Below are 19,156 nucleotides of genomic sequence, written 5' to 3'. Positions count from 1 at the left end.
GATAATTTGGGTTCAGTTGTTCGACTGTGAGAATATTCCACCAGTTCACCTTGGATGTGATAATTTGGGTTCAATTGTTTGACCGTGAGAATATTCCACCAGTTCACCTTCATTGTGATAATGTAGGTTCAGTTGTTTGACTGTGAGAATATTCCTCCAGTTCACCTTGGATGTGATAATTTGGGTTCAGTTGTTTGACTGTGAGAATATTCCTCCAGTTGACTTTTTCTCTGAATACCATCAGTATTTAATATCTATAGAACATGAACTTAATGACTGAGTGGGTAAAAAACTGGATATTTTAGTATGTTTTATGCTCCAAATTATACGCTGAAAGCTGGTGAAGCAATAAAACTAGTATTATTGGTGAAGTGACACTAATCGCCAAGGTTTAAGTTTGTCTTCATTAATCCATTATGGACTATAAGTGTGAAAATAGTATTTTAAATCAGTCTTTTGAATGCTACACGTCTCTGCTTGTTGTTGTTGAAAGATTTATAAGTAGATAAAATATTCCTTTTATCATTCAAAGGATTAGTTCTAACAGTGTCTGTTAATGTTTTACTGATTCCAACAAACATATTTTATGGTGAATTCTGATCTTTTTCTAGTTTTATGGCTGCGAAATGGTTAATACAATTGCTATGTAGCCCTAATCACTAAGGGTATTGCCCCTGTTTAGATACAGATGCTCAGAACAGGATATACTTATCCAGCTGTAAAGTAGTTAGTTTTTCTGGCCAGTAGTCATCTTAACCTGAAAAATTACACAATAATTTTGGATATTACAGTAATGTCCCATGATGATTCAGGTTGCATTGTTTTAAGTTTCAGTATTAATATAGAATACCCCTCATCTTTTTTTCTAGAGTTATAGACGAATTTTCTTGAATTTTCACCGTCAAGTTTTCTGTTGGTTAGATCACTGGTATGGTTTAACGATGGAAGAAATCCGGGCAATTGAAGATGAAACCAAGAAAGTACTGAATAAGGTAAACTGAAGTTTTATGTTTTACTATTAGACCTACAGTGGAGTAGAACCTAGTTCATTCTGATAGCTCTAAAACAAGTATCTGATTCAAATCTTTGAAGTGTATTAACTGTATGTGTGGGTCCAAGGATGTTTGTCACAACCTTTCTTAATATCATGTTTGATGTAAAGTTTGAACTATCTAGGTTTTAATTTCAAAAGAACAATGTCTCCATCTTCTCTGTGTCACATGATGCAGCTTGAACTTTAAACTCTCCTTTGTACTGTTGACAAGAAAACACGAGTAATTATGTAATTTTTAAAAGCATGAGTTGGAAGGAGCTGCTGTAGTGGATGTAACAAATTTATTGATAACTCAGAAAATAAAGATGAATGATTTTTTATCTTAAATTTGAGCCTATCAGTACTTATAGTTGGTGTTTCTAATTGGTAGACATTCTGAAACCCATATAAGGGAAGAATTAAAATTCTAACATTGAGGTATCATATGACATGCAAAGTGAAGATCAGAACATTGAGGTATCATATGACACACAAAGTGAAGATCAGAACATTGAGGTATCATATGACACGCAAAGTGAAGATCAGAACATTGAGGTATCATATGACATGCAAAGTGAAGACTGAAAATTTATTTAAACATTTCCTTTTTTCAATTAATACATACAATAAAATTATTTATTTAAATTTTGAATGTAACCATAAAAGTTGTAACTAGTGTTTTGACCCCACTTTTGCAGATAGAATTAAAAGCTCTCAGTGATGTTATCAGTTACAAATTTTACTTAGTTGGCTTTGTACTATCCATACAATGTTAACCTCTTAACGTAGTTATCAGTTTGAGGTTTTTTTGCTTATAATAAAAGATTATGTAAAAGTAAGTTTTCTTTGTTATCAGTAAAGGTTTTGGTGATTAGTTCCAAAAATAATATGATAGTGATATCGAAGAGAACTTATGTCAGACTAGTTTCATGACTTGATACTACCTTGAACATTGTTTTTTGTTTGTTTTTCAGCAAATTAACGAAGGACCAGTCCGAGGAACGCAAGGTGACGAATAAATACACTTAGCAGAACTTGAGTAGATTTAATTAACACAAACTGTCGTGATGATGTTTATGAAACTAAAAAGTCAACCTCTGCTGTTAGAGAGCCTCCCATTCACCTCCAACCTGTGTGTGTTTTCATTCCTCAAGTCTTCTTAAAAAATGCCAAACAATATAGTGATTTATATGTGTATAATGGTATGTTGCTGTCATTATGTGATACTTTAAAATGTAATCTTATAACCTATGTCTTGGTTGATTTTAATTCTTCTACATAAGTGTAAGGTCTACAGTATTTTTTTGTACTTTAATGTTTGTGCAACTTTTGTTTTTCTAGACTCACAAATTCTTGGTGTTTTGCCATGGCTATTGTATAGTTTGCTATCCAGATTTATAGCATATTGATGGATTAATAATAAAAGCAACAAATTTCTGGTACTGTATTTTGATAAATTACAGCTATAGAGATCACATGTTACACACTAATGGCAGAAGTAGCAAAACTGGTACTAATAACTTTTAATCAATAGTAGAAAGTCTGCCTAGAGGTGTTTGAGGCTGTATTTTTTTCATAACAATATCAACTGTCAGCCAAATCTACTTAAGTTGAGTTTCAACGAGCGATAACTAGTAACGTTATTGTTAGGAAAAATGACTGTTTTGTGGTGCACCTCTTGATCAATAAATTAAGTTCTTATGAGGTTTGCTTGAAGAGGCTACATTCTTATCTAGTCTGTTAGAAAAACAACAATTCACAATTTCAGGGGTTATGTATGTTCTTACAGAATTTCCCCAACTGTTACAGCATGCTAATTGAGTTTACTGTCACATTTTGATAAAATCTTAAACTTGAGTGAAGATTGCTTCTTTGGGGAGGGTTGAAATTTCTAATAGTTATATAACAGGTACACTGGCATTATACCAATTGTCTTAAAAGTCAAATTAGTGATGGCACATCAAATGAAAAACTTTAATTTCTTTGAACAGTTTAGGTGTTATGTGTTTAAGTAATATTATTACAGTTCAGAATTCAGCTCCTGCCACAAAATGAGTAGTAATGCCATTATTGTTAACTAAATTAGACATACAGTCAGCTACAATAAAGATGGTTTATTTGACAAGGCATGTTCTTTTTTTTACCCATTTCATCAAATGTAGAACAATCTTTACACAGTAACCAGTTTTCTATAAGAAGATTACGTTTCTCAACACTGCTCCTACCACATAATGTACTTTTAGCGGACATGCCTTGTCAAATAAACCATCTTTATTGTAGCTGACTGTATGTCTAATTCTTTGTTAGCATTTTCTTTCCTAAGCAACTATAAGTCAGTAATTTAATGCATTGTACAGAATTCTAATAGAAAATGGTGCTTTTAATGATTTAAGTTTTCCTTAGGAATAACTTGAAGTGAATAAAAAAGGTATAGTAACATTACAACAGTTGATGATCAAATAGTATCCCATATTACTTGTATATGTTATCTATATTTACAGATGTTTGGCTGTACGTTGATCACCATGAACTAAAATTTCCAAAACCTCCAGCCACAACTTTCTTTTTCTTCTTCAGTGGTGGTGTAGGCAAATCCTTTTCTTTACCTTTACTGTGAAATTCAAACCTTTCAATTACATACTTTTTAAATAAAGATTCACCTTTTGTGGTAATAAGATGTGTACATCCAAAAAACCTTAACTTTATGACTATAAATACAAGTATTTGGTAAACCATCTGCCTGTTTATATAGTCTTTCAATAGGAACCATTTTGTTTTTGAACATTAGAGTGTAAAAACAAACTGGGCATGTATATATTTATGTTTCTAACTGTGTAAATTGTTATTGAACATTAGAGTGTAAAAACAAACTGAGCATGTATATATTTATGTTTCTAACTGTGTAAATTGTTATTGAACAACAATACTTTAAATGACTAAAGTGGTTGGGGGAAAAAGTTAATTTTAACACCTAACCTTTAGATAGACTAGTCAGTGAAATGTTTTAACAGCCCAACAATCACTGTTCTAAACCTTTAAGTTTGATTTTTAATTGAAGATGCATGACTATAACTGTGATGATTTATCCCAAACATTTCTGACTACCCTTTCTTTACTGATCCAAGATATTAGTGTTTTAATACCACCTATAAATTAAGGTTAATATTCCTTCCAAGCAGAGTCCAAAGTAATTATTTTCCTTTTTTTAGGACCTTAAGTGTCTGCATTGAATTGACGGTTTCATACATCTAGAACTAGATTTTGGGCACAGATAAAAATAAACGAAATACAGCGAATATCAGAGAAATTTCTAACTTTGCTATAAAAAGAATTAGGATTATTCTACCATCTGATACTCACCTCTCTTCCAAATTTAGGTACTTCCCAACTCCTTCTCTGAAAACCTTCAGTTGGATACTTTTTTTATTCGTAGTCGTGGCTTTTTTTTCTTCCTCTTTTTTCTTGTATTCTTCTGCTCTCTCTTTAGCTAACTATGATCATACAATTTAATGTGGAAATGGTTTTAATTTTTTTTCCAAATCCATAATGTCTCACAGACAACACGTTAAAAACATGAAAAATAAATATGTTAGTTACTAGAACATAGCAATTAACTGGATTAATGTCACGAAAATAATCAACTATTGCCATTGTTTGTTTGGTGTTAAACATATTACTGTGGTTATTAAAACCTGCAACAGTAAACTGGTATTTCAATCAAATCTTCTTACCTGTTCATCAACCTCTTCATAAGGGTTAACAAAGACAGCAACCTTCAGAATCTTGATGTCTTCCTTTGTTAGAAAAAAAAAAGATGAAGTCTTATATTTATCTACTGTTTTGACTTCCCTTTATCAGGATCCTGATTAATTATGATCAAAGTGAGCTACCTACACAGATCAGAACTAAAAAAATTAACCCAGTAAGTAATGTAGCTGATGTAAATTAATAATTACAATGTTTGATCATTGGTGAAATCATTCTCAAGTAAACGGTTTAACAATCCAACAATGTATTTAAAGTTTAGAATTGATAGTGGTTACTTAAGCATGTACATATCAATCTATGTGAATTGACACATTATTTATTTATGGATGAACAGAAAAACAAATGTGAAATATGTTATGCATAAGATTAGAAATTTTTGGAGAAATAGCCAGAGACATTCCTGGGTATTTGTTAATTGTGGGATTGTTTGATTTAGTAATAAGGCTTCAGTAATTTTTCTTCTGTTAACGTTAGGTTCAACTTTTAGTACTGTGACATTCTGTTCATTCATATGTTCATGGTCTTGGGAAGGAGGTTTTTGTTCTTTTAACCTGATCTTCAAGTTATGTCCTGTTTCAGAAATTATTTTGTAAATGTTTCCTGATGGGGTGGGTTCATTATATAAGTTTCAAAAAGTGTTTGATTTTCATTCCATATGTGTTATGGTTATATTTATGGGCTAGCCTTTTCCAAATTTCTTATAAAGGTATGCTAATATTTTCTATATATGGGATAATGCAAGTCATTAGGTTTCCTTTGTTTCATGAGTGTGTGTTTAACTGTCTCTTCTTTGTATTTTTTAAATCTATTAATAGTTTCTGTTACTAAAACATTGAATTAAGTGTGTAACTTCTTCATCTGTGGTGCATGTAGTGTATGTTAAATTTAGGAGACATTTTAGAATGCCTAACTTCTGGTGGATTACATGATTAGGAAACCAGTTTATGTATTTTCTGCTGTGAACCTTAGTAGTGAAGCCTTGGGGGTTCGTGTTATGTTATTTGTGTAGTATGTCTTAACGTAGATTGTTTATATGTTGAAGGAATTTTATTTGTTCATCTTGACAAATAAAGCTGAATAAAAAAAAGTCATCTACATATGGAAGTGACTATGGCATGATGTTTTATTGTGATGTAGAAAAGTGGCCAAAATGCCTCATAATGGAAGTCTATGTAACTGAAGGAAGTACAAGTCTCTGTATTGAAAGCAAATTGCTACTTTTAACAGTTCAGTTAGGTGGTCTTGTGAAATAGATTTACAACATCAGAGCTAGACATCATGATGTTACTGTCTAAATCCAGTTAAAGTATTTATCAAGGTTGTACTTTGAAGAGTTATAAAAAGACATTATTTGGTCTCCTTGGTTGCTTCGTATGCAAAAATTATAAAGTTTAAAAGTAAGTTTTCTGTAAATACTATTTTGAGTAGTTTGCTCAATTTTTTGTTGTATGTTGAGTTAAGGTGAATATTTAGATGTATCATTCAATATATTTACCATTATGGTTTGGTTATTAAAATCATGATATTTTCCTTTATCAACTCTTTGGATGACAATGTCTTCGTTGTTTCTAAGACGTTTTAAGCCTTTTCTTTCTGTTTAGAATTTTTTTTAATGCTTTTGGTTTAATAGGGAAATTGCTCATTAAGTTGATCTTTGGAATGTTGAATATTTCCACTGATTCTTTGTTGTTCTGCAATGAATTAAATGGGTATTGAATCCATTATTACTTTCCTACAAAAGTCTTCAGAGCTAGTTTTAAATCAATCTCCAATGTGGTGGGAAGAGTAACTGCATAGTTAAAATCAAACAGTCCCACAATTAACCAATACCCAAGCACACCTCTATTTGTCTTTGATTGTTATTTCCCCAGATATTCCTAATCTTATGCAAATATTTTACATTTTCATATTTCTTCACTTTGTTTTTTCTATTCAGCCATAAATAATCTGTCAATTCACATGGATTAATATGCATAAGTAACCACATTGTTAGATTTTGGAATGTTCATTTAAATACTAAAACTTGTGTACTTGAGAATAATCATACCAGTGATCAAAGTGATGTACCTATTATCAAAATAATACATATAATCAATAAGTAAACTGACAATGAAACTATTAATTCAAACTACAGCAGCAATTGAGATTTTGTTTCACGATGTCAGAAAAACACGTAGGTTCAAGAAGTCTTAATATGAAATGATAAAAACCCTGTAATTCGAGTGCTTTTGAAAGGTCCACCTTTTTGTGCATAACATCGACTTAGTCTTACGTCACTACGTTTATAGGCCTAACCTAATTCCTCAAAGACAAGGAGTACCATCTCGGATAAAGCGCTAAAACTACAAGAAGCCATCTAAAATTGGTCATCTTTAATCTCTTTTAACCAAAGTTATAATCTAATTTCTATATCATGAATCATGGAATGTCAGTTAAGCCTCACCAATACGGCGAGATTTATTTCATTACAAAACAAACTGAAGAATGTGATTTTATTTCTAACCTTTCTAAAAAGTTGACACCAACCTTCCTAACAATAAAACTGAACATTCAATACAACATACAAAAGAAATCAAAATTATCGTATAAAAAGTTCAAATAAAACACACAGAGAACTGACCTTTCTCCATAGTAACCTTGCATGTTTGATCACAACTTACTTTAAAGGCAAAACTTGAAAAAACTGTCTGTCAGCACATTCCTAATAAAAACAAGACACTGTAAAGAACAATGTGATCAACTTGGTGAATCTTAAACCACAGCCCAAACTGAAGGACTTAACTATGCAGTAACGCCTCTCATCATTCCAGTGTTAGATTAAAAATCTCTGCCGGAAAGTAATAATAGAATCAAATTGCAAATCCAATCAACAGCAACTAAACCCACATCTAATTCATCAAAAATATTCAACATTCCAAAAAACTAGAACAATTTAATTTCCCTACCAAAAACAGGTCCATAATAAAATTTCATGGATGAATTTGATGACAAAATTTGACATCAGCAGAAAGAAAAGGCCAAAAACTTCTTACAAACAATGAAGACATTTTCATCTGATAAAGGAAACTATTGTGATTTTACCAACCAAACAGTATGATTTTTTAAAGGTAAATACACTAAATTATACATTTAAATTTACTAAGTCAAATACTGACCTTACCCCAACAAACAATTGAGCAAATTACTCAAAATGTTACTAAAATAAAAAATTATTACTTTTAAACTTTATAATTTTTTGCATACAAACCACCCAAGAACACCAAAAAGTCTATGGTTTACCGAAAGTCCATAAAAACCAAATAAACTTACACCAAATTATGTATTCTTATAACTCTTCAAACTAAAACCTCAGTAAATACTTTAACTGATTTTTTAACCTTATGTTTCCAAAATAATCACCAAATTAAATAACACTTCATACAGTAATGTCGTAAACCTATTCCCCCAAACCCCTTGTCATGAGGCAATAGAACTTTCTGCAGAAATTAGTTCACAGGACTCCAAAACGAGAATTAACGTAAAATAAAAACACCTAATTGAACTGTTACAACTAGTGACATTTATATGCTTTCAATACAGATATTTGTACTTCAGTTACACAGACTAACCATGGAAATCCATTATCAGGCACTTTTCTTACATCACATAGTCATTTCCATAAGCCTGCCAGTTATGGAGTGGTCAGGCCAATGCCATTTCTAGGAGGGTCTGGGGCATGATCCTCAGAAAATATTTGAAAATTGAATTTTGGGCCATTATAACTACAAGTACTGCATACACACAACATATGTATTGAATTACAAGAAAAAAGTTTTAATACATAAGTTATAGCTATATATGCCATTTAAAAATGGTCACCTGACTAGCCTTACTGTTTCCTACGGCCATGTAGATGATGTTTTTGTGGCCTTACTTGTCAAGATGAACAAAAAATTTTTTCAGCACATAAACAACCTACATAAAAACGAAAATAACTACACGATACATTTTTTAAACATTAATATCACACGAACCTCCCAAGGCATCTTCACTAAAAATTTCATTGAAAAGAAAAATACATACAGTGGAAATTGCATAAACTGGTTTTGTAATCATGTAATCCACTAGAAGCTTGGCACTAAAAAGCTCTAAGTTTAGCATACACTATATGCAGCACAGAAAACACTGATGAACAAGTTGCACACTTAATTGAATGCTTTAATAATGTAAAGTAGTTACAGAAACTATTAATGAATTTGAAAAAAACAGACAAGAGACATTTAAAAAACCTAATCACCTGCACTATACCATATGTAGAAAATATCATACCTCTCCAAGAAATTTGGAAAAGACTAGCACTTAAATATAACCTTAAGATAATGCCCTAGAATGAAAATTAAACACATGCTAGGAGAAATATTTAACAAAGCCTTACATAGGTGAAACAGAATGTAATTTGTAGATCAGGAGAAAAGAATGCCAAAAACCCCCTTCCCAAGTCCACAAACATATGAACAAAAACAACCAGTTTTTTTTAACAGGTTGATGTCAAAGTACTAAAACATCAACCTAACGTTAACACAAAAGCTTTATTAATAAAATTAAACAATTCCACAATAAACAAATACTAAATTATAATATATAATTGGGTATTTGTTTATTGTGGGTAAAGATCAAACACATACAGATACTGTATGTGTTTGATCTTTACCCACAATAAACAAATACCCAATTATATAACTGTATGTGTTTGATCTTTACCCACAATAAACAAATACCCAATTATATATCTGTATATGTTTGATCTTTATTTTCCTAGACATTCTTTATCTTATGCAAATACTTTGATAATGTTCCACAGTTATTCACTTTCTTTGTTTTTCTGTTCAGCCACAAATAAATAATCTGTCACGCCACGTGGATTGACATGCATAAGCATAAATAAGCACTATCAATTTTAAAACTTAAATCCATTGTCAGATTGCTAAATAGTGATTTAAATATTAAAACCTTCTTTACTATTAATAATTTTATACTTGAGAATGATTGTGGCAATGAACGAAAAGCTGTAACTTTTCTAAAAAAATACTTCCTTACTGTAAAAACTGTAACTTGCAATAAAGTAATACTTCTAATCAGTAAGTAAACTCATAATGATTAGAATACACTGATTCATCATTGTGGTACCATCATTCTTATCTCGTGAGGTTTTTCCTAAAACTATCAACTAGACTAACACAGGAAATGTATATATATACAAATATTAAACATTTAAATAATGTTATTCATAGGTTGAACTTGAAACCACTTTCACAAGTACACATAACTGTAACAGTGTTTATCACTTCACTGGGAGAACTCATTGTCAAGACTGTTTAGTGTACTATATTTACTGCTAAATGATTACTATCTTGTTTGTGTATGTTCACAATCTCATGTCTATATATTTGACACTCAAAAACTACTAATAAATATGTAAATTTAATTCTTTAGAAATCTTTAAAGTTATTACAGAGTTTCAAGTCCAAAACTTAATCTAAAAAAGAAAAGAGGCTTACAATAGGCTTATCCTTGTCGTCAGTTTCAATTCTTTCGATGTTATTTAGTGTATCAAGACCACCCACAACCCTTGAGAAAAAGAAGAGCAATGGTAAAATCTAGCTCAACTTTTTTCAAAATTTCATTTCAAGATGTACATTTGGTAAACTTTTAATATCCTCACGAACAAAGAATCTATAATCAGGCAGAAATCACAAATAAAGGTTTCAAACATTTCATATAACTGAGATGATCAAATATATGTAAATAACTGAGATATAAAATAGGAATAAAGCAACATCAAGGAATGTATTACAATTCATGACGTCATACAGAACTTAAGCTATTGTGTCAAATAAACTAACCTTCCAAAGATGGTGTGTTTTCTATCCAAATGTTGACAGGATCGGAATGTGATGAAGCTGTAAGGATATCATTTTATCTTAAGTTAAATTTGAATTTGTTTAAAATAATGGAAACTGAAAAAGTTTGGGAGGGTATTAAGTGTAAATGAATACTTATAGTAAAGACATCTAGTCCACCTTCCAAAATTCATGATTTTTACAGCCTAATAAAATCCTCATAGTAGTTTCTTTACAATTTTCTTATTTTTAAGAACACATATATCACACAAGTCTCATTAATGGCTGTTATTTAATCTGGAAACTTATATTTTATATTGACTATTCTTAAAAAATTCAGAATTTCTTAACACATTCTAGAGAATTAAAAAAACAATAATAGTAACATACGTGCAATATTTATTAACTTATGAAGGATATCTTTGAACAAACTGATAAATGAAAGTCACTTACAACTGTGATTTGTTAATATCTCTTCCAGAATTAGCCATGCTGAGTATCCCACGCCCCTGGTGAGAGAGATTAGGTCTGAATTCATCCTTGAAAGGTTCCCCCCAAAATGACTGCCCACCCTTTCCAGTACCTGTTGGGTCACCTCCTTGGATCTGAAAGAATGAAAGAAAAAAAGGCTAAGTTAATAAATTACAGCTGTTTAGGTTAAAGGTCTACCTAGCAACGGCACAAAATTATAGAGGTTTGAGGTTCTGAAAGTATCGGCAACTAGCTGAAGGAGCTATTATGAATTATGAGACTTGAAGTTATGTAAAAACTAAACAGTAGTAGATATAACCAATAACTGGATGAGGTAGTGAAGTTATGTAAAATCTAAACAGTAGTAGATTTAACCAATAACTGGATGAGGTAGTGAAGTTATGTAGAAACTAAACAGTAGTAAATTTAACCAATAACTGGATGAGGTAGTGAAGTTATGTAAAACTAAACAGTAGTAGATTTAACCAATAACTGGATGAGGTAGTGAAGTTATGTAAAAACTAAACAGTAGTAAATTTAACCAATAACTGGATGAGGTAGTGAAGTTATGTAAAAACTAAACAGTTGTAGATTTAACCAATAACTTGATGAGGTAGTGAAGTTATGTAAAAACTAAACAGTAGTAGATTTAACCAATAACTGGATGAAGTAGATATACATGGACACAACTAGTCCTCTAGTATAGCATTAATCAACCTTTTTGATATCGGGGAGAAGCTCAACGAATCCCGAACTGTTGCAGACCACTAGAATGCAAATACAACAAAAACACTACAATTTGCAAATGAAATTCTGTCAGTTTATTTGTTTTTGTAAAATCCCGACAAGAAACACTGCTTACCATAAAGTTACGAATTGAGCGGTGGAAAATGGTGTCATTATAGTAGTTGTTCTGGCATAACTTGATGAAGTTTTCACATGCTTTTGGTGTGAGATCACAGTGCAACTCTAGGTTCAAGGGGCCACAGTTGGTCAGTAGTTGAACATATCCTTTCTTCTTTACTCTGCTGTACCGAACAATATCATCTTCGAGGATGGCTGAAGTAAAAATAATTTACGTCCTTTACACCATGCTTTCTGCTTTTACATTATTGCTTGGTCAGGAGATGATACAAACTAGAATGTTTTCTTAAATAGTTTTTATCCAGGATTGTCTTACAACTACAGTACACACCCCACCCCCCAATATTAGTGGCTTTTTTTTCTCCCACTTGCCTTTTAAATGACCCATTGTGAACATTACACTCTATTATTGCTCACACCACACAAGTGACTATAGTTAACTCCCACATATATACACAGCAGTCAACCAATAGAACAGTGTTATTCTGATACAGTTAACAACTGCTTACAAAAAACAGATTGTATTTAAGTCACAATTTTTCCAACTTCATGAATATATCAAGTAAAATTTCACAATTTATTAACAAAAGAAAATTATCCACAGAAATGTCCGCTACTTTAAGCCCTTTCTTTTTTGATCTGGCAGAAGTGATGAAAATTGCTTTTAAAATATAATACAGTGAGGATATGATAATAAAATGTTATTAAAAATGAAAAGAAGGTTTTCTGGTATATTTTACACCCTACTTTATACAACATCAGGTTTTACTAAGCAAAGAGAGAACTAAAAAAAACAAAGGTCACTAACAAGGTAAGCCAAAAAAATTCTGATGAGATGTAGTTTTCGAAAACATTCTGGTTACTGAACTTTTTAATACACGAATGTAGTTTACCGATTCTACAGATTTTACAATAGTTGTGAAAGAAAGTTATGACTATATTTATGCTGTGTAGTTGGTTCAAAAGTTGTGAAAATGAAATCAGAACCATATAAAACATGGACCATCGAAACAAACTCACCAGATTCATGCTTTGTAGTTGGTTCAAAAGTTGTGAAAATGAAATCAGAACCATGTAAAACATGGACCGTCGAAACAAACTCACCAGATTCATGCTTTGTAGTTGGTTCAAAAGTTGTGAAAATGAAATCAGAACCATGTAAAACATGGACCATCGAAACAAACTCACCAGATTCATGCTTTGTAGTTGGTTCAAAAGTTGTGGAAGTGAAACCAGCAGCAACAGCACCAGTAGAAAAATGTGCAGCATTAAATTTATCAGCTACAACCTTTGCTTTTTCATTTTTTTCCTGCAAATACACAAAAAAAGATTAACCATTTAGAAAGATAACAAACACCACTATATGACTGGTACTTTAAATCAATTTTTTCCTGTAAAACTACATGGAGAACAAATGAAGAGAAGATTAAACTGACCAACCTAAAAAAATATTAAACTAATAAATGCATACTGAGTATAAACTGAACAGGACCAAACTACAGATCTTCATTAATCCTAAAATGTATGGGTTTTATAAATATAACAAGAGCTCCATTTAATGATTAAGGGGAGTTCACCATAATCAAATTAGACATGGGCTTACTGGAGGTTTGTACTCCTTATTTAATTCATCTAGAATGTTCTTGGCTGTCGAACCAATGGCTTTCAAAGTGTACATTCCACTGGCCTTGGCTTTTTCTTCCTCTGTTCAAAAAATATCATAATTTCACATCAAAAGAAAAACAGTAAGTTGTCTAAAATGGTCAACAAATAGAAATTTAAACTGGTTCTAACAGAAACTTCCAAGCTAAAATTATCTTATATTTTCACACCAATGTATGTATGTAAACTAAAATGACAAGTTTGGTACAATTTCTCAGAGATTAAGGCTGAGGAAAGCAGAGTATTGACAAGGAAATTACTCTGAGGAACTTTTAACTTAATTACAAATTTTACACATGTTATCCATGTGACAGACTGAGCATATACCTTGACTTCAGCTATATCATTGAATGTAGAAAAACTGTTTCAAATACCCTTACAAAAACTGGCAAAATAGCTTAAAAGTCCCACTATTATTATGTAATAAGGATACACGTTTATAGCTCTACATGAACCACAGAACAAGATGTCTCCGTGGCCATTCTGAGGTTGTGGCATCAAGAATGTTTGTAGAGAATCAAATATTTGTTTCTTGACATGATAAATATACACACAACTGGAGCATAGTTTCAACCTTATAGTCTTTCTTGGGTCACATAATCTGAAGTCCCTGTAAACATAACTCCAGGCTACTAAATGAAGATATGTAGATCTAGAAACATAACTTCAGATTACTAATAGGAGTTGTAGATCTAGAAATACAGCTTTAAGTTAACTAGAAAAATATTTTTATTTTGCTAATTGGAATCAGACCTAAAAACACAGCTTCATATTACTTATAGGAGTTGTAGATTTAGAAACATAACTTTAGATTATTAACTAGAATTTTAGATTCAGAAACATTGCTACAGATTACTAATAGGAGTTGTAGATCTAGAAACATAACTTTAGATTATTAACTAGAATTTTAGATTCAGAAACATTGCTACAGATTACTAATAGGAGTTGTACATCTGGAAACATAACTTTAGATTATTAACTAGAATTTTAGATTCAGAAACATTGCTACAGATTACTAATAGGAGTTGTAGATTTAGAAACATAACTTTAGATTATTAACTAAAATTTTAGATTCAGAAACAATTTTATATTACTAATTGGAGTTGTACATCTGGAAACATAACTTTAGAGATCATTAATTGGGGCCACAGATCTAGAAACGTAACTTTAGAGATCATTAATTGGGGCCACAAATATAAAAACATAACTTTAGAGATCGTTAATTGGGGCCACAGATCTAGAAACATAACTTTAGTCATCGTTAATTGGGGCCACAGATCTAGAAACATAGTTTTAGAGATTGTTAATTGGGGCCACAGATCTAGAAACATAACTTTAGAGATCGTTAATCGGGGCCACAGATCTAGAAACATAACTTTAGAGATCGTTAATTGGGGCCACAGATCTAGAAACATAGTTTTAGAGATCGTTAATTGGGGCCACAGATCTAGAAACATAACTTTAGAGATCGTTAATTGGGGCCACAGATCTAGAAACATAGTTTTAGGTTACTAACTTTAATGTTCTCAGTATTATCATATGATTTTTCCAAGGTACATAACAAAACTCCATTATATAAAGTTATTTACTCACCTTCATCAATAATTTTCAGGTTTTTCTTCAGATGGTAGAAGTTTGAAAGATTAAACTTCTCTAAGTTGGAAGGGTCCTTTGGAAAGAATAATGTTGGTATATACAAGACAAAGTGATGTTAGTTAGTTAGAAAAATATGATTTTTAATATAAATAGTGATTTCTTTAGAGGATTTCATTGGTAGTTGTTACAATGTTTTGGCACTACTGCATTTGTTTTCATCAGATCAAGCATGCTTGTTTCTTAATGGTATTTCTAGTTGTGAACAGGACTGACTTGACTACTGAGGGTCAGCTGATTGGTTACAGAGCACTGTCCTATGACAGGGCTTTTTAGAAGTACTGATCAATGAAGCCAACAGATTGTTTGTATTTAATTCTAAGTCTCCATTAATTGTTGAATTTTTGTTTCTTATATGAAGTGGTTATCCTTTTGATTTTCCAGTTTTCTGATTTATCAATGGGCTTCCAGTTTTTCTATGTGGACTATTAGTCTACATTAATCAGACTACATTTTTATATTAGTATAATCTCAGCCAGTTTCTCCAGTGTATAAATCACCCATGATCAGGCATTTCAAAGTTAATGTGTCTGCAGAGAAAATATCTATGAAGTTCCCTATTCTTGTATTCTTCATACATTACTGCTGACTACCTAGTTACATGGAAAACTGGAAACTCACCGATACAGCAGAAAATGAGAAAGATAAGAAAAATCACTTTACATACAAAACAGAAATCAAATATTTAGGATTAAATACCAACCATCTCTCAGCTTCCCTGGTCAAAAATCCTAAAGAGCTCTGTCATAAGTCCATGCTCATCTGTCAATCAGACAACTCTGAAGAGTTAAGTCAATCATTTCCACAACCTTACCTGATGAAGGCAAACTCAAGAGTGCTAAAACATCATTCAAGTCTCAGAGATTCCATGCAGATTTTCCCCTTGAGAAACCTGTATCATAAACACCAATCTGTTTTTACATTTACAGACTTCCTATATACATGAATAGTATCATTGATATTAAACCTTTCCAGATGGGGCATGGGTGAAAGGCCATGTCATCACATTTAACATTTTATTGAACTACTATTTCATGAATTTATGTCAATAAGTTTAGTATCAAACTGAACATTATAATCAAATTTTAGTATTATACATTACTCAATTTCTTAATTTAAAAGTAAATATTAAAAAAACACAGATAAACATCAATTTTTGTGTGTCATGTGGTATGTTGAATGCAGCAATGGTTCAAATTCTAAACTATGTAGTTTACAAGTTACCAGAAATCCTTATAAGTCTTGTCACTGACTACATAATCCTTGCAAAGCATGAGCTGAAAAGCTTGGGCAACCTAACGTTTAGACAACCAATCCTGAATAAATAAACTCACAAAGATAACTACTATTTTCCAAAATCATTTCCTCCCTGCCACACCAACTATTGTTTATATTGTAACAAGGAAAGCTTTACCTGCAAGGTAATGATATCCTTTTTTTGAAATGTTTCATCTGTCAATAGATCCTTAAAGTTCTTGGTTTTGATATTCAGTTCGTCTACAGCCTGAAACACAAAAAATGACAAAAGATATATTTTGATGAGGACTGTAAATCAAGCATTAGTTTATTCAACCAAGGCACTCTCAGGCACAAGAAAATCCCTTCCCAGAAAACTAAAATATTATACTGTTTTATTCTAAAAGTAAATACAAATGTCAATGAGTTTTATGGAAAAACCGGTTGGTAGAGAGATTTTCTTTAAATACTCATCTGGCTGAATAACTTTTTGATACAGTAAAACCACTACCAACTACATTCCTTCCTATTAAGACAGTTTCACAGATCCTATCTAAAATATCTAGCAGCTATGATCCAGATCCATTCTAAAAGATCTAGCAGCTATGATTCAGATTCAAACTAGCTGTTCTAACAGCTGTGATCCAGATCCACTAGAAGATCTAACAGCTATGATCCAGATCCACTCTAAAAGATCTAGCAGCTATGATTCAGGTTCAAACTAGATGTTCTAACAGCTGTGATCCAGATCCACTAGAAGATCTAACAGCTATGATCCAGATCCATTCTCAAAGATCTAGCAGCTATGATACAGATTTATTTACATTAAAACAATTCTTCACAAATAACTACAGAGAAAAAATCAAAAGCACAATTTGATTTCACTACATTAAGGAATTTATACATTTTACATCTCTCACAAAAACTGTTAGTGAAAAGTCTTCAAACAGCTACTGTCCCAAGAACTGTCAGTGATTAAATGCTGTTTTTCTTCACAGCTGTTTATGAATTTCCAAGTTATTACAAACTTGTTTTAAAATACTAAACAATATGTGAACAGATCTGACTTTTAGAAATCACAAATTCCATAAAAAGCAAATGATGTTAATAGGAATTGATTATTTAATAATTAGATACAAGTACTGTAGGTTCAAGTTTATTTTGCTGAAAAACTGATCATTCACTGCAGCTCAGAATTCCCAAATTTTTTATTTTATAACAAGTCATTGACTTAATTATCATTTCATCTAACACGAGAATTTCATAAATTATTAAGATACAACCAAACTTCTAAGAAGTTTCAGTGGTAACATAAAGACATACTTAAGGTTTCTGAATATGTGGTATATATATACTAAAGATAGTACATTTACAATAAGATAAAGATTTAGGGATGAGATAACAGTAGCTTTATGATAATATAGTCAATAAAGAATTAGGGGTAACATGTAGAGCTGGGCAATTTAATCGGCATAATTGATTACTTATGAGTAGCAATTAAATTTATTAGTGTCCAATAAAGTAATTGATTAATCAAAATTAAGATAAATTGATTGGGTTGATTAAAGTAATCAAAATTAGGACTTCCAATTACTCCAAAAGTTGATTAATCAAATTTCAAATGAAGTCAATTGTCACAAAAATAATCAACTAATCGTAAGTAGAGTTTTAAATTATTTTGAATATCCAAGTATTTGAAATATTGTCATTATGTTTGTTTGTGGTTAAGCACAAACCTACATAATAGGCAGGTGGATGGTGCTTCCGTCATTATGTTTGTTTGTGGTTAAGCACAAACCTACATAATAGGCAGGTGGATGGTGCTTCCGTCATTATGTTTGTTTGTGGTTAAGCACAAACCTACATAATAGGCAGGTGGATGGTGCTTTCTCATTTGACAGTTTAGTAATGATTCCCGTTGCCACTAAGTTTACTATTCCTGTTTTTGTTATTACAAAGCTTCTAAGGCTATCTGCCACAATGATTAATTTAGAACTGCTGACAAGAGGGAAGGTAACTGGCTGGTAACATCCACTGCCAACTCTCTGGCTACTAGTTTGAATTTACTGTTTTTTTTTATAGTGTGTTATGGTTATAATTCATGATTACAGAATTGTATTCTTAAATATTGTATAAACATGTGCAGATCTGGTAGAAAAGTACCAGAACCCTCATCCATTTTTGTTCCAGAAATGAGTAAACGTATTCTTTAGCATCGTATAAGCAGATGAAGTGTTAGCAGAGGGGTCCAGGGTAGCAAACCCTTACATAATTTTTTCAGAAATTAATAACTATATTGTTTAATGTTTTATAAACAGGTGCAGACTTAGGATAGGGATCCAAGGGGGTTGAAACCTAACCCATTCCAACTATTGTTTCAGAAATTAATAGCTATTATTTAATGTTGTGCAAGTAGGAACAAATCTAGGGGGTCAAACCCTCTCCATTTTATCAGAAATTAATAACTATTATTTAATGTTGTATAAGTAGGAACAAATCTAGGGGCAAACTCTCTCCATTTTGTCAGAAATTAATAACTATTATTTAACGTTGTATAAGTAGGAACAAATCTAGGGGTCAAACCTTCTCC

At 31.5% G+C, this 19,156-nt stretch overlaps 2 protein-coding genes across 2 annotated transcripts in view; one reads left to right on the top strand and one right to left on the bottom strand.

Moving 5' to 3' along the window:
• LOC106473704 (phosphatidylinositol transfer protein alpha isoform-like) overlaps positions 1-2,053 on the top strand; it is a 28,241-nt gene extending 26,188 nt beyond the window's left edge. Inside the window, exons 7-8 of the mRNA XM_013934383.2 lie at positions 870-992; positions 2,008-2,053. Coding sequence (XP_013789837.1) covers positions 870-992; positions 2,008-2,052 — 168 coding nt within the window. The 3' untranslated portion in view covers position 2,053. The remainder of the gene's footprint in view (positions 1-869; positions 993-2,007) is intronic.
• Positions 2,054-3,286: 1,233 nt separating this feature from the next.
• On the bottom strand, positions 3,287-16,875 carry LOC106473703 (peptidyl-prolyl cis-trans isomerase-like 2; the record flags this gene model as incomplete). The annotated part of the gene is made up of 11 exons (XM_013934382.2): positions 3,287-3,644; positions 4,394-4,524; positions 4,765-4,827; positions 10,339-10,408; positions 10,684-10,740; positions 11,134-11,285; positions 12,014-12,210; positions 13,204-13,324; positions 13,619-13,719; positions 15,271-15,346; positions 16,745-16,875. Coding segments are annotated over 11 exons (1,190 nt in total), but the record flags the coding sequence as incomplete, so codon positions are not given.
• Positions 16,876-19,156: the final 2,281 nt, after the last annotated feature.

The sequence above is a fragment of the Limulus polyphemus genome, unplaced genomic scaffold, assembly GCF_000517525.1.
Source record: "Limulus polyphemus unplaced genomic scaffold, Limulus_polyphemus-2.1.2 Scaffold6420, whole genome shotgun sequence".
In the NCBI taxonomy this organism is placed as follows: Eukaryota; Metazoa; Arthropoda; class Merostomata; order Xiphosura; family Limulidae; genus Limulus; species Limulus polyphemus.
Note: the sequence above shows the minus strand (reverse complement) of the source record. Positions and strands in the feature narration are given on the sequence as shown.